This window comes from Tenrec ecaudatus, chromosome 18 (assembly GCF_050624435.1).
Source record: "Tenrec ecaudatus isolate mTenEca1 chromosome 18, mTenEca1.hap1, whole genome shotgun sequence".
In the NCBI taxonomy this organism is placed as follows: Eukaryota; Metazoa; Chordata; class Mammalia; order Afrosoricida; family Tenrecidae; genus Tenrec; species Tenrec ecaudatus.
In genome coordinates, this window is record NC_134547.1 from 23,280,109 (window position 1) to 23,295,948 (window position 15,840).

A 15,840-nucleotide genomic window follows, 5' to 3' on the forward strand; every position below is an offset into this window, starting at 1 on the left:
CCATACAAAGGATAGTGTATTTTCATATGTAATCAAACAGAAACTATTTTCCAGGAAAAAAACTAAGAGCCAGACCATGACTTGTTACTGAGAAAAGGAATTAAATTTAAGCTAAAGGAAGCAAAAGGCTACTTGGTTAGGAGTATAGGACTCATCTGAAACCAGACAGAAAGAACCAAGAAAGGAGGGAGCCTAGGTGTAGGACAGAGGTAGCAACAAACACCTTTGAGAGAACAAGGTATATGGTGACACCGCCCCTCCCCCCATAAAAATCTGGATGTAGAGCTAGTCTTAACTGAAAAAGTTTTCCCAACAAAAGAAATGGAAACAAGCAAACAAAGATTTTGCAGGGAAACAAAACATTCTCCTAACAGGTTAATTACATTCAATTGAGCTAAGCCTGTTGCTTTATTTTTAAAGCCATCCTCTTGAATGAAGAGGCAAGAACAGATTATGCAATTCAAGGAGAGCTGACAAAATTTCAAGAACCTACTATAATAAACTTAAGGCTCAATAATTAGAAACTCCATTAAAACAATCTTGTAGATTACTCCAAAAATATTCAGTAGACAAGTTACTATATACTGATGAAGAATGATCCCACCAGAGCAGTGGTTCTCAACCATCCTAATGCCGTAACCCTTTAATACAGTTCCTCTTGTGGTGGCGCCCCAACCATAAAATTATTTCCATCACTACTTCATAACTGTAATTTTGCTACTGTAATGAACTGGGCAACCCATGAAAGGGTCGTTCAACCCCCAAAAGGGTTGCTATACTCATAGGCTGCGAACTGCTGCACTAGAGGAAAGCAAAATGCTTACGTATTCACAACAGGTTTAGAACAGGTCAACAGAACACAACTGAGATGTGTAAAGACAAGCAGGAGGAATCAAACATCACTTATGAGAAAAACAAAGTTCAGCAGGCAGGACAAGACAGCCAAGATAAGACTGTATATGCAAGGGCTTCTTGAAGTTCATGTACAACTGGAATCATAAGATAAATGGTATTTTCCCATGAAACTTTTGAAGGCCCCAGCCCATAAGTAAACTGGTGCTAAATTTCAAAGCCTGCCTATCCTGCCATCAAGCTACCACATTAGGATCTTAAGTATACACATGCATCAAAAGGAAAAGCAAAACACATTTGCACATTCTATTTTGCAACAGAATTAAAACAATACAGTTAAATTAAAGCAAACCTTGGTAAAAAGTTTAACTGGATCATAACCAGTTGATTTAGCCCACTCCTTAGTGGAAATACGTTTAATGTCACCATCTTCATTAGATGCTCTGGCTCTGGCTTCGGCTTCCATTGGCTCCCCTACAAAACAATTTATTTTTAATTGCAATAAATACGGAACTAAGTTCCCGGCCACCTTTGGGGGTGGAGTGGGGGAGAGGATTAGACATGGAAATCACCTGCATATATATGACACATTCTAAGTTTCAGAAGATATGAACAGAACATCATCAGCATTTCCCCCACCTAACCTTCTGAAGATCACATTCATGTTCAAAGCACTGACCTGTACTAAGATTCAGACTAGATGTATGACCTTAAGGAAATCAATTTTTATCTAGCTTGATTGCTTCACCAGTAAAGTGAAACTACTTAATATTTAAAATGCTGCTTTAAAAATTATGTAACGTGTGAGGCATGTAACATTATCTGGCTCATAAACGAAGAAACCTGTCAAGGTGGTTATGTTTTGGAATGGCTGGTTTGCGAGAAACAAACTGGCAAACCTTTCTTCCAACATATTCCCCGGATAGACCCAAACCCCCAACCTTTCAGTTAGCCGTTGAGTATACTAATGGTTTGTACTACCCAGAACTCCCATTGAGCATGTAGCTACAGCAGTTTTTTCCCCTTCCTTCTAAAGCTACCACGATTAAACTAGTAAAGAACGGGGCAACCACTAGGAAAACGTCGTCCTAAATATTTCACTCACAGGCAGCTTCAGGATCAGCTCTGTCAGGAGATACTTCTTGATCAGCATCTTCTTCCCCAAACAACTGGCTATAATTTAAGAATGGTAAATTATTATGTAGAGCAAAATATATTCTAAACATGTAGTTATTTTTCTATTTTCCTCACAAGTAATTTAAAATAACATAGAAAAGCTTAGGAGTGAAAAGTGATAAATTTCACTTCGAAAAGCCAAAGGATTATAGTAATTTTGGGGGTGGGTGGGAGGGGGGACTTGCATTTTAATTTCCAGAACAATACAAGCCAGGATAAATTTTAGTAGACTTATTACTCCATGCATCATCTAGGTTTTACTATGTTAACTAACATTTTCACAAATAAACGGGTGAACTGCCTTGACATTCCAACTTGGATAACCTTCACATGCCAGAACAACATCAGTAAAGTACAACTACAGTTGGCTATTAAGCAAACATTATTATTAAATAACTGACGGCCCAGAAACTGCTCTAGGTTCGGGAAACTTGGTGAATTAAAACAAAATTTAAGTGTGCCAGTAATATATTATTTTTCACTGAAGAGTTTTAAGAAATAAATAATCTAAGTATTAAAATCCACTTCTGATAATCTAGTTATCTAAAAACTAGGCAAGAAAGTTGTCCTAAGGGAATCCTTTGTACAGTTAAATACAAATCAACAATGAAACAAAAAAAAAAACACACAACCAAAAAAAATCTGTGATCTCAGGAATTCTTGATACATTTTATAAGAAAATGCTCAGCTGTTTCCCCGCTATGATTGTACCAAATTACATTCCCACAACATACTAAAGTTCCAATCAACTCACTTCCTCTCCAGACTTAACACACAGAGACAATTCTACTCTGTCCGATAGATAGGTTCACTCTGAACGGAGACAAAGCAAGTTTTTAATGAAATGTTTGTTCCTATTCCTTTGGTCAGGTTCTTTGTCTTAGTGATTTTTAAGAATATATTCTGGATCACAAGATTTACGTGATTATATGCTGCAAAAAACTCCCCCCATACAATGGGCAACTTTCATTTGATATCTTTAAATGGAGATATTAATAATGGAATGAGTGATCTTTTTAATCTTATGAAACCATTTCCTGCCCTCAAGGAGATGCTCTCCCATATGACAAGGTTTGAGTTATGCAATCAGTTTGGACTCAACTTTTAGATGGTTCCAGTGGTCCTGTTTTATCTGTGACCTAGGACTTAAGCTCACTCAGTCTTCCTCTTACATGAGGCTTTGCTTCTGAGATCTGTATTCTGTCCTAATGGTCTTTCCAACACTACACTAACACAGCACACAATTATTTTTTTGGTGTGTATCCTTGACACCTCTAAGAGAAAGCCATCCATCAGTCTTCTCCAGTAAGAGAAAGGCTCCTCTGAAATCCTCTTGCACATAAATATTAGATTCAATTGGTCAGTTTCCAAAATCCCCTCATGCACTTTAATCAGACGAGCAATCAATATTGTAAATTGTCAGTATGTCACTTGTCTTAAAGTGGGCCTTAAACTTTTACATTAAAAATAATCTTCCATTAATTAACTGAATAGCAGGTATGAGGAGCCAAAGGTTTAAAGAGGATGTAGGAATTTACACAATTTCCCATGAAAAGAAACCAGAGTTCTTTGGAGTTCTGTATAAACTCGAGTATAAGCTGACCCAATTATCAGCCAAGGCACATAATTTTACCACAAAAACTGCACTGAAAATGTGCTGAACAACTCAGCTTACACACGAGTACATACGGTAGCTGTTCTAAGACTGGGGCAGAAATAGACAAGAGGAGGCTAAGCAACTTGCAGTGCCAGACAGAAGCTCAAACCAACAAAATCACAGCACACTAATGGGGCTATTTATGTCAAGGGGGCAGAGGAGCCAACGGCAAGAATGAATTCCCAGTGGTCAAAGCTAGAACTATTGTAACATCAAGATAAATAAAGTAGCATTGGACTATAAGCCACAATATAAAATACTCGAGTTCATACTGACATAAATAAAATGGACAAATGAATGAATGGGGGAGACGAGGCAAATCTCCCACGCAGATCTCCAAATAACTTGTCCATATTCCCCATTCCTGAGGTGTGGGCTGCAAGCGGTGAGTTCTTCCCAAATATACAGTATGGAAAAAAAAATCCAACCCAAATCCAACCCCACTGCATGGAGTAAATTCCAACTCACAGTGACACTACACAGGGTTTCCAAGACTACAAATCTTTACAGGACCAGAAAGCCATACCCATATCCCACAGGTCGACTGGTAACTTTGAACTACAGACCTTGATGTCAGTAGTCCACAAGATAATTCACAAGCCACCAGGGCTACTCAGTATAGAAAGAGGAAAGAAACAGATCTATGTGCATATATTATAGGTTTAGTATTAAGGTAGCAGATGGACATTGGGCCTCCACTCAATTACTTCCTCAATGCAAGAATACTTTGTTCTATTAAACTGGCATTCCATGATGCTCACCTGCCCAACATAATCACTGAAGACAAAGCAGGTGCATAAGCAAATGTGATGAAGAAAGCTGATGGAGCCCAGCTATCAAAAGATATAGTGCCTGCGATCTCAAAGGCTTGAAGGTAAAAAAGTGGCCATCTGCTCAGAAGCAACAAAGCCCACATGGAAGAAGCACACCAGCCTGTGTGATCATGAGGTGTCAGAGGGATCAGGTATCAGGCATCAAAGAACAAAAAATCATATCATTGTGAATGAGGTGGAGAGCAGAGTGGGGACCCAAAGCCCATCTGTAGGCAACTGGACATTCCTTTACAGAAGGGTCACGATGGATGTATGGATTGCTTTAAGAGTTGAACACGTCCCCAATACAATGATTTTTTTAAGGGGAGAGGAAAAGAAAATAATCACATTTACAATGGAAAAGTCTAAAAATAACCACAGAATCAAGTCCAATAGCAATCATCATAAGTCATATCAACAGCATGTATTCCATTGGTGCAGTAGAACGAAAATGGCTCTTCTAGTCTTCTTCACAATATAGCCTATAACCCCAGTCCTGTAAAATGTATCAAATAAATTCTTTTTTTTTTTTTGGGGGGGGAGGGTTAGGGTTAAGAGTTACAGTTAGGGTTAAGGTTAGGGTTGTATCAAATAAATTCTAACAGTGTAACAATCAACCGAATTCCTGGCTGGTACTTTTCAAAATTTTCACTCATCAAAAACAAAGAAGGGGGAGGGAGGGGAAAATCGAGGAGCTGGTGCCAGGGGCTTAAGTGGAGAGCAAATGTTTTGAGAATGATGAGGGCAATGAATGTGCAAATGTGCTTGACATAATTGATGTATGTATGGATTGTGATAAGGGTTGTATGAGCCCCTAATAAAATGATTTTTTTTAAAAAGTGAAATTAACAGAAAGCAAAGAAGGTATGAGAAACTATTACACCCAAACAGTCTAAAGAGTCCTAATGATTAAATGTGATGTGCACTGTGCACTATCTTTGATAGGATACTAAGACAGAAAACGGACATTAGATAAAAATTAAGGTGATCTGAATACAGTACGGGTTTAGATAAAAAATTGAGAATGTTCACTTTTCCTGCTACTCTACTAAAAACTTTGGCCCAAAAAATGTATTTGCTCAATGTTACCAAATGTTTTTAATACATCTACAGATTATACATATATAGTTGTCTAATTTCTTCATGAAGTTAATCATGTATACAGATTACCCAATACTAAACCATTCCTGGAATAAATACGACTTGATCAGGAAAATTTTTGCTGATATGACAGTACATCTGTATGTTAGTATTCTATATAGACGGTTCCACTTATATTTTTATAGGAAAGATTGACTTGTAATTTTCCATGCCATAACGCCCTTCGCTATCAAAGACATACTAATCTCATAATAGGAATTAAGGCATTTTCCTTCTTTTATTACCTCTTGATGAGATTACAGATTAAATATTCTTTGTGCGTTTAGCGGAAATCAATAATAAAACCAGACAGACTTGGGGCACTGTATTTAGAAGAGTTAGATTACAGATTAAAATTTCACTAAGGTGAAGACAAATGTAATAAATGTAATAAGCAAAAGTAATGAAGAAAGCGGATGGTGCCCGGCTATCAAAAGCTATAGCATCTGGAGTCTTGAAGGTAAACAAGCGACCACCTAGCTTAGAAGCAACAAAGCCCACATGGAAGAAGCACACCAGCCTGTGTGAGCATGAAGTGTCAAAGGGATCAGGTATCAGGCATCAAAGAACAAAAAAGGACAAAAAACCAAATCATCGTGAATGAAGGGGAATGCAGATTAGAGACTGACAACCCATCTGTAGGCAACTGGACATCCCCTTACAGAAGGTTCTCAGGGAGGAGACAAGACAGTCAGGGTGCAGTGTTGCAACGATAAAACATACAACTTTCCTCTACTTCCTAATGCTTCCTTTCCCCCCACTATCATGATCCCAATTCTACCTTACAAATCCGGCTAGACCAGAGGATGTACACTGGTACAGATTGGAACTGGAAACACAGGGAATCCAGGGCAGATGATCCCTTCAAGACCAGTGGTGAGAGTGGCAATACAGGGAGGGTGGAGTGAGGTAGGGTGGAAAGGGGGAACCGATTACAAGGACCTATGTATAACCTCCTACCTGGAGGCTGGATAACAGAAAAGTGGGTGAATGGAGACATCGGACAGTGTAAGATGACATAATAATTCATAAATTGTCAATTTATCATAATAATTTATTATTATGCGGGAGGTGGAGCAGGGAGGGAGGGGGAAAATGAGGAGCTGATACGAAGGGCTCAAGTAGAAAGAAAATGTTTTCAGGATGATGGCAACAAATGTACAAATGTGCTTGACACAATGGATGTGTGTATGGATTGTGATGAGTTATACAACCCTCCAATAAAATGATTAAAAAAACTTTTTTCCACTAAGGTATAGTACTATCTAGGCTTTCTAGTTCTTTAGAAGTCACTTTTGTAAGTTGCTTCTTTTTATTACATTCATCTGATTCACTACAATTTTATATGTTAGCATGGTTACTTTATGCTACCAGCTCCCTCTCCATCTATATGGAACATCTTTGCATACAGTAATATTTTGCCGTGTTTTGGTCAAAGTTTACACAAGTTCCCACTGGACAATCTCCACCCACAGTGTTTGCTGACAGCAGTTACATTTTTCACCATGTGCCAACCGTTTCTTCTGTGTTCTAGGTGTTCCATTTCTAACAAGCCAGCTTCCCTGCGCCCTCATCTTTCGTTCCTTTCAGCATTGACCTTAGAGTCTCACAGAGTTGATTTTTTTTTCAATAAAGTACCGTACTTACAAATAACTTTTGTGTGCTACTCATTTTGCTAAATGGTGGTCTTGGGGAGATAGTTTTGAATCCAAATCTTAAAGAATATCCAGAGCGACAGTCTTAGGGAGTCTACTGGCCTCAATTGGTCCAGTTAGTCTGGCCCTTTTTAAGAATTTTGATTTTGTTCTACATTTTTTTCTCCCATCTATTGTGACCATGGACAGAATGGTCAGTGGTGGCAGCATCTTATTCTAATTTCAGGGTAGATAAGGTCATGGCTTGTTTGGACTATCAACCTTATAAACTACTTGTTTATTTTGTATTGGTTAGCTTACTCTTTTCACTCCTAATCATTGTAGACAGATTAATTCTGTCTTAGCCAATCACCAGCTTCTAAGACCTCAGATGCTCTTCACTAGGATGTAGAACATGAATTTAGTTCTCTCTATACATAAACTGACCTGCGTTGTCCCATGGGACTGCAGTCCTAAACTTTCAAACCAAAACACCCCATAATCTTAGAAGGTGCTTGCTTCTATCTGAGGAGTATCTTGTCAGATCTTCAATGAATTGAAGTCCCTGTACACAAATACCTGTATTTGCATATATAGATACTTCTATCTGGATTCACATATGTACGTAATTGTATCTACTGGTATACTCTATGCCACATACCCAACTGTATGTGATCATACATTCATTTTGCTGTCTTTCTTGGAGCTGCCGCCATACTGTCATATTAGTTAGTGCTTCCCTTCTCCCCTCCATGATAATCACCAGTGAACACTAATCTCTTTATAAATTATCTATTCTTTTCTTAGAAAATTGAGATAATTCTTATTTGTTATTGTTCACTTAGCAGTGTCCCCCCTCCATGTCCATATACACCATTTTACAGATTCATCATTGTTCTGTTTCTCTAATATTTTATGTACACGCCACATTTTGTATATCTATACATCAGAGTACGTAGGCAGTTTTTATTCCCTTTCCAGTATTGGTGGTTCATAATGCAACAATAAACATAGCTGGCACATTTCTTTTATTAGAAACCAAAGATACAAAAATGAACTGCTGGGCCAAAGAGTAGCACCATTTCAAGTTTTTAGAGGACATGCCAAACCATATCCCTTAGTGGTTGCACAGTCCTACCAGCAAAGGATTAGGGCTCCAATCTCCTCACCACCACCCCCAACATTTGTGTCATTTTCCCTTTGTTATGATTGTAACCAATTATGTGCGAGACCCGAGATTGTGCTCCCCTCAGTGTTTATTTCTTCTCTCTCACTTACCAATCCAACTTTCGGCTATATTTTTACCCCAATTTCTTTCATTTCCAGTAGGTTGGCTGTGATTCTGTTTCTAACTTAAGCTCGATCCTTAGCTCATGAATAGCCAGTCTTTGTTCTTTTCTAATTAATGCCTCTAAATTTTCTTCCAGTTACTACTGGAAACTACAAGTTCCAGATGTACTATTTTTACTCATCATTAAAAAAAAAAATTTTTAATTCCATTATGTTTCTTTCTTTCTCTTTTAAATGTTTCTTGCTTTAACCAATGAGTTATTTATACTTTTATATGTCCAAGTGGTTTGGTAAAAGCAGAGATAGTGTTCTAGGTTTGTTTGCAGTGAGCCATTAAAGAGGCAGCACGCTGTATCCTAAGCATCAAGAATAAACTCCTATTATTTTGACTTTAGACACAGTATTTCTATTTTAGACAGGCTGTGTACTGACCACAGCATTCCTACAGTTACTCTGTTAGTGCTGTTTTAGGTTTTATGTTTTATTTGGTAATATTTGAAGGATTATTTTTTTTATGTCTGGGAATGCTCAGAAAATTTCCCTGTATATTAATGCCAAGTTTGTCGTAGTTTCTGCTTATGAAAAGACTCTTAGGAATACTCTACTTTCAGATAGCAGAAAAACCACACATGCACACATTTTGTTACATCTCAGTCTTCATTATGAGACTAAGCTTAGTAAATGATCTATAGCATAGAAGAGACATGAGTATTTGATTTAATTAACCCAAGAACTACAAGAAAGTTACCCAAGTGTCCCTTAATTATATGTAAAGGGAACAATATTAACCCTAAGTACAATTTAAATCAAAAAGGTCCCCATTTTCCCCCGAATAGCATACCCAGACATAGATACACTTACTTGAACAAATACTTTGCCCACACAATGCAGTGAATAGGCTCTGACGGTGTGTTGCGGATTGTACAGCCAGGGAACGTTCTCTGGGTTGGTTTAGGGTGACATTCGTAACACTCGGTTACACCCTGCCAATTCAGGAAATGAGGAAAATAGTTCATGATGATGGTTTCTCAACATTATAGGGCAATATAATCATAAAACTTTATTCATTCATCTTTAGTTCAATTGGATTTCATATTGGCAAGAAAGTATGAAACTATTGGTAATCCCCAAAACACCTTTTTACAGATTAGAAAACTCTACTACAAAAGCTAATTGTATCAACCATAGTCACAATTAAAGACTGAGCCAGGATTCCCCTCAGTCCTGGTCCAGTGAAAATTGCACCAAGCAAAATAAAAACCACTGTATCTGAATGTCAAATATGACAAAAAAAAATTATTGATTTCTCTCAACAGAAAATCTACTAGAAAAATAATGCCTTTCCTCGAATAACCTCAAAAAATGGTGAAATAGTTATTTAAATATAGCTATCTCAGGGGGAAACAACAGAAATGTGGGTGAAGGGACACAGTGGATGGTGTAAAATATGAAAATAAAAATAATTTATAAAATATCAAGGGTTCATGAGGGTGGGAGAAGGAGGGGGGGAAAAAAGGAGCTCCGGTCTTATGTTTGTGCATATTGTTGTCTCTGCATGTCTACCTGATGGAAGAACAATGGGATGACAGTTCCAAGGGGACATGGGAGAGGAGGAGGGAGGGAGAAAGAAAGTGCGTGCTAACAAACAACTATAGTCTTGGCCTATCAGCAGGTCTGAAAATGTCTCTATTGATTCAACTAAATTTAACTAACATAACCAGTCTACAACATCCTTTGTAGAATACTAAATAGGTTTTCCAGGGTAACATTTAAAAAAAATAAATGGAGCCACAATTTTCAACATAAACTGCCAAAGTTAGACCATATAAATTTTAAGTATAATTCTTTTTCCATAGCTTCAAAACCTACAAAATTTTAAAATACATTCATGTCTAATTTCACAAAAGAGAACTAAACAGGTTAAAATGTTGTCTTTATAAAACTGGGTTATGAATACACAGGTGTTCATTCTAACCATTCTTGAGTTTTATTGAAACATTTGAAATATTGCAAAAATATACCAGAAAGTTTTCAAGGTTTTCTTCAGATCATTAAATGCACCCATCTTTATACATAAAGTAACTTCTGACCAAGTCTGCTTTATTAATTATAGTGTGACGTGTAGTCTAGTACATGGCTACAAAAGCATATTAAAAGGAAAACTTGTTATGTTGACCAGTTTGTGAAAACTAGACAATGAATAAGGGATACAGAGGAAGAATTGATGCATTTGAATTATGGTACTGGTTAAAAAGATTGAAAGAACCACAGACTGTCAAAGTAATAAGCAAATCTATGTTGGAAGAAATACAAGCCAGAATGCTACTTAGAAGTGGGAATGGTGAGACTGTCTCACATGGTTTGGGACATGGTTATCAGGAAGGACCAGTTTATCAGTCTCTATAGAGGAGATCATGCTTGCATAGGTCAGCAAACAAGGAGGCTCCATCAAGGGGTTCGCACAGCTAAAATGGGAAGACAGGGTACTGTTTTACTTGCTGTGCACCTGACAAATTTTAATACCTTGTCTTGGAAATTTATGCCTTTCTCCTCCTAATAAATATTTACGAAGAAGCAAACAGAATGTCCGTTACCTTTTTGATGATAGTTACTTGTCCAAGATAACCGGCAGTTCCACTCTCAATAAGAGGTACATCAGCTGCCAAACACATCCTATTTACATGGTTGCGGGCAGCTAGAAGATAAACAAACATCAGTAAGCAAGTAGTTTTATGTGATTTGGGGGGGGGGTCCTACATATGACCCAGAAATTATCTTTAATTACGATGGCACTCACCTAAATTACTTATTGCCATTACCTTTGTGTAGTTTTCTTACAGCTCTAATTCAGAGTAATACAATTCTTTATTATTATCAGAAATAGACATTTATTTGGGCAATTTTTAAGCAGAAGGATTATCATATATTTACACACACTCCTGTAACAAAAACAGATCTTAAATTCCAAAGTGTCATTTACTCTACTTCTGCTGTGCCTACTCTGTTTCAGTCTGGTCTAAAAGATTGTCCCAATGCCTTCAGAGTCCGTAGCCCATCGCCATGGAGTCACAGAACTACCCCCATGTTGTAAGACCTATAAAACCAGACGGCCGTGTCTTTCTCCTGTAGTGGCTGGTGGGTCCCAGTAGCCTACTTTCAATTAACAGTGAGGGGCTTAACCACTGTGCCAAAATGGTTCCTGTTCAGAGTCCCTAACTTGCTACTATTCTAACACAATTATCAGGTAAAACATGACAAGGTGGCGTAGTGGTGACGCATAGGGCTGCTAACTGCAAGGTCAGCAGTTAAAACCCACCAGCTGAGCCACAGGAGAAAGAGGTTTTCTACTCCCTTAAAGATCTAGTCTTGGCAGAGGACGCACAGCGATACAGATGAGATCTGGAAACACAGGGAATCTAGGGCAGTTGAACCCCTCAGGACCAACGGTGAGTGGCGATACTGGGAGGGAAGTGGGGTGAGAAAGGGAGAACCAATCACGGGGATCTACATATAACCTCCTCTCTGAGGGATGCGCAACAGAGAAGTGGGTGAAGGGAAACATCAGGCAATGTAAGATAAAATAAGTTATCAAGGGTTCATGAGGGAAGGGGGGTTGAATGAGAAGCTGGTACCAAGGGCTCAAGTAGAAAGAAAATGTTTTGAGAATGATGAGGGCAATGAATATATAAGTGTGCTTTATACAATTGATGTATGTATGGATTGTGATGAGTTGTATGAGCCCCAATAAAATGATTTTTAAAACCGGATCTAGTCTTGGAAATCCACAGGGGTACTTCTATCCTGTCCCACAGGATTTATAAGTTGAAACGGAGTCAACACAATAGTTTAAGGCTCGTGGAAAAAAGATGAGTCAGGCTAAGAGACTCATGCTACTTCGTATCTTTTCTTATTCCATCTGGCCCAAAATAGTCAACTTGAATATAAAAGACATTCTTTTATACATGAAAGTAACTATGCAGCACAAATTTCCCTATTTTCCCTCCCACATTCTAGGCACACAGATAACCTAGGCAGATAAATCAAAAGGTATGGTTGCTAGTGGTCAAGTACAACCAAGCTGGGTTTATTCCAAACATCTTTCTGTGATGGCGCTAGACACCGGCTCTCAAGTAACACATGACTTAGAGTCCTACGAAGGTGCTTTCCGAAAAAGTTCAATCACACAGTGGCTTCCACAGGGATCTGATGGGCCAGTTGAATTGAAAGCAGAGGTCAGCTGAGAAGATTGTGCTGACTGCTTTTTGGGACCCCAAAGGGTTCACATTGATAGATTTTCTTGAAAGATACAGGATGATCACAGAGGTTTGAGAAAATGGAAAGCTACAACGGTGAGAAAAGGCCAGGAAATGTACACCAAGGAACTTTTTTCCATCATGACACAGCACCTACTCATTTTTCAAGGATCGCAAGAGCAGTCCTTAAGAATTTCACTGGGAAACCATATCTATCCACCCTACAGCCCCAAACCTGCCCATTCAATCTTCTTCAGTTCCCCAAATGCAAAGAATATTGAAAAAGAACACAATGAGTCCCCTGAGGATACTAACACTGCCATTTGACACAGCATCAATTTAAAAAGCACAAAATTTGGGGGAAGGGTTATAGATGGAAAACACACTTTCAGAAGTGCACAGACTAGAGGATGGGTGTAGTGAGACACAATAACATCACATTTTGATATTCTGGTTAATCAAGAATTCTATGACTTTGTAGCAATACATTTTGATTTACTGCTACAAAACACTATACAATACCAGGAAAAGTTTAAAAGATCTAAAATGCATATATCTACTAGAATTCAGTCTCTTAATTACCAAAATCACTTGAAATATTTTGAGAGGCATGGCTTCTAATATAAATATTCTGTCATCTCATTGCCAAAACAGCGACTTTATCTTTCTTTTTTTAAACAGTGATTTTTCAACCCTGGCAACACTTTAGATTTGGGGTCTTTAAAGGGGGGAGGGGGTTCCCTGGGGTCTGGGGCTGATACCAAATGCTCAATATAAAGCAAATGTTAAGAAAATAATGATGGTAGTCAGGGTGCAGTATAACAACAATTAAACATACAACTTTACTCCTCCCCACGATCATGATCCCAATTCTACCTTAACAAATCCTGCTAGACCAGAGGATGTGCACCAGTACAGATAGGAACTGGAAACAAGGGGAATCCAGAACAAGTGAACCCTTTAGAGTGGCGATACCAAGAGGTAGGAGGGAAGGTGAGGTGGAAAGGGGGAACCAATTACAAGGATCTACATATAACCTCCTCCCTGGGAACGGACAACAGAAAAATGAGTGAAGGGACACGTTGGACAGTGTAAGGCATGACCAAATAATAATTTATAAATTATCAAGGGTTGGGAGGGGTGAGGAGGAAGGGGGAAAATGAGGAGCTGATACCAAGGGCTCAATTAGAGAGCAAATGTTTTGAGAATGATGAGGGCAATAAATGTACAAATGTGCTTGACACAATGTACATATGTACGTATGTATTGTGATGAGAGTTGTATGAGTCCCAATAAAATGATTACAAAAATTGATGGCAACATGTACAAATATGCTTGATACAATTGATGTGTGGATTGTTGTAAGAGCCCCCAATAAAATGATCTTAAAAAAAAAAGTCCAAATCTGATCCAAACCTGAGCATTAGTATTTTTAGTTTTCCACATAAAAAAGTCACACTGTATTTAAGTGCTCAAATAATATGAAACATACTCACACACACAGACACATAACAGAACCTATGTATCAAGCTCTTTAAATGTACCCTGCTTACCTTTTGATAGAATAGCCAAGTATTGGGATAGTTTACTTCCTGCTGGGAGTAAACCAATTCTAAGTAAAACTACATGCAGTCTATTGGTAACCTTTAAATCCAATCTTCTCCTTATGCCTGTAAATTCCAACTCATAAGCGAATATTTAAATAAGTACTAAATTTTAAAATGGCCTTCATATGGGAAAGGAAAAAAAAACTTCAAGATGCAAGTATTAAAATACTCTCACCTCTGTTATCTAAAGCATTCATAACTAATATAAACTGTCGAAAAAATTCCACATTATAGTCAGGGCTGCAAAACAAAACAGAACAACTTGTTGATACATTGTATTTACAGCATAATACAGGGTTCAGAAATATTTTTAAATGATAAAAATAACTATTATTAAAGGGATCTACTATAAATAAGGCTCGATTTCCCCCCACCCTAAACATGGTATGCAGGTTTTTAAAAAATTATTTTCCCCAAATTCCTAAAGTGACTAGACATCCTTTTTGGCTGGCCACCTATGGCGCAAGAACAAGATCTCAAACTGGTAGAATGATGGCATGGCTTCATTAGTTCCACCAAGCCTTCTCTGGGCAGCAAGTGGCTGGGAACACACAAAAAATACATTCCCAGGATCTGGCTGACCTCTGGCTTCACTTCACATGGTAAGGGTTAAGGCCCCTAGGGTCCCTACTTTTAGTAGCACAGGGCTGTAGGGCTAGACACAAGCTTGCAGAACAAACATCCAAAGATGAAAAAGTAAGTTGGGGATAGAAATCTCTTAAGATTTTTCTAGCCCAGTACACCAAACAAGGACTAGGTATTTTTAGTACCATTTAACTTTTGAGGTATATCACAATAATTTAGGCCCATGGTCCCTTTACCCCAACACCTATACAACCAAATGTTTACACTGCAGCTCGTCACTAAGATCATACTGCATTGAAGTACTGTGAAACTACTACCCCATTACAATTCCTTGTGTTATATAAAAGTCAGAGTGCTAAAAAACAAGAGTCTGGGGAGAGACCTATGAAATGTAGAAAGCTGAAAAAGGCCAGAAGGAGAGAAATGTATTTACAAAACTGAACCATCACATAAGTATTTCATAGTTTATAATATCCTCTTTAAAACAATACAAAATCCTGTATAAGCTTCCATGTAACCTGTTTCATAAATTCTAATCTCTTACCCAAGTAATCGATCTCTACACAGGAGTAAACTGTCGAATGAATGCCATTCATGTGAGAACATAAGAATATCTTTTATTTTAAAACTGCTAATTCCCAATCCACAGCAAACCATAATCTTACATGAATGAGAGCCTACCTCATGATGCTGTCATGGTAGGCTACGATATTAGCTTTTGGGTAAAACTGCAGCACACTGTCTTTGGCCACCTGGACAAAACAAACAACACTAAATGACTAAAAGTACAAGGTTTCTAACTGTATTTGGAACCGACTTCTGGCAGAAACAATG

General features: G+C 38.0%; 1 protein-coding gene across 1 annotated transcript in view; it reads right to left on the reverse strand.

Moving 5' to 3' along the window:
• UBA2 (ubiquitin like modifier activating enzyme 2) overlaps positions 1 to 15,840 on the reverse strand; it is a 47,364-nt gene that overhangs the window by 18,405 nt on the left and 13,119 nt on the right. Inside the window, exons 3-8 of the mRNA XM_075536198.1 lie at positions 15,688 to 15,758; positions 14,597 to 14,661; positions 11,156 to 11,256; positions 9,423 to 9,544; positions 1,958 to 2,025; positions 1,205 to 1,326 (exon numbers count right to left, since the gene is read on the reverse strand). Coding sequence (XP_075392313.1) covers positions 1,205 to 1,326; positions 1,958 to 2,025; positions 9,423 to 9,544; positions 11,156 to 11,256; positions 14,597 to 14,661; positions 15,688 to 15,758 — 549 coding nt within the window. The remainder of the gene's footprint in view (positions 1 to 1,204; positions 1,327 to 1,957; positions 2,026 to 9,422; positions 9,545 to 11,155; positions 11,257 to 14,596; positions 14,662 to 15,687; positions 15,759 to 15,840) is intronic.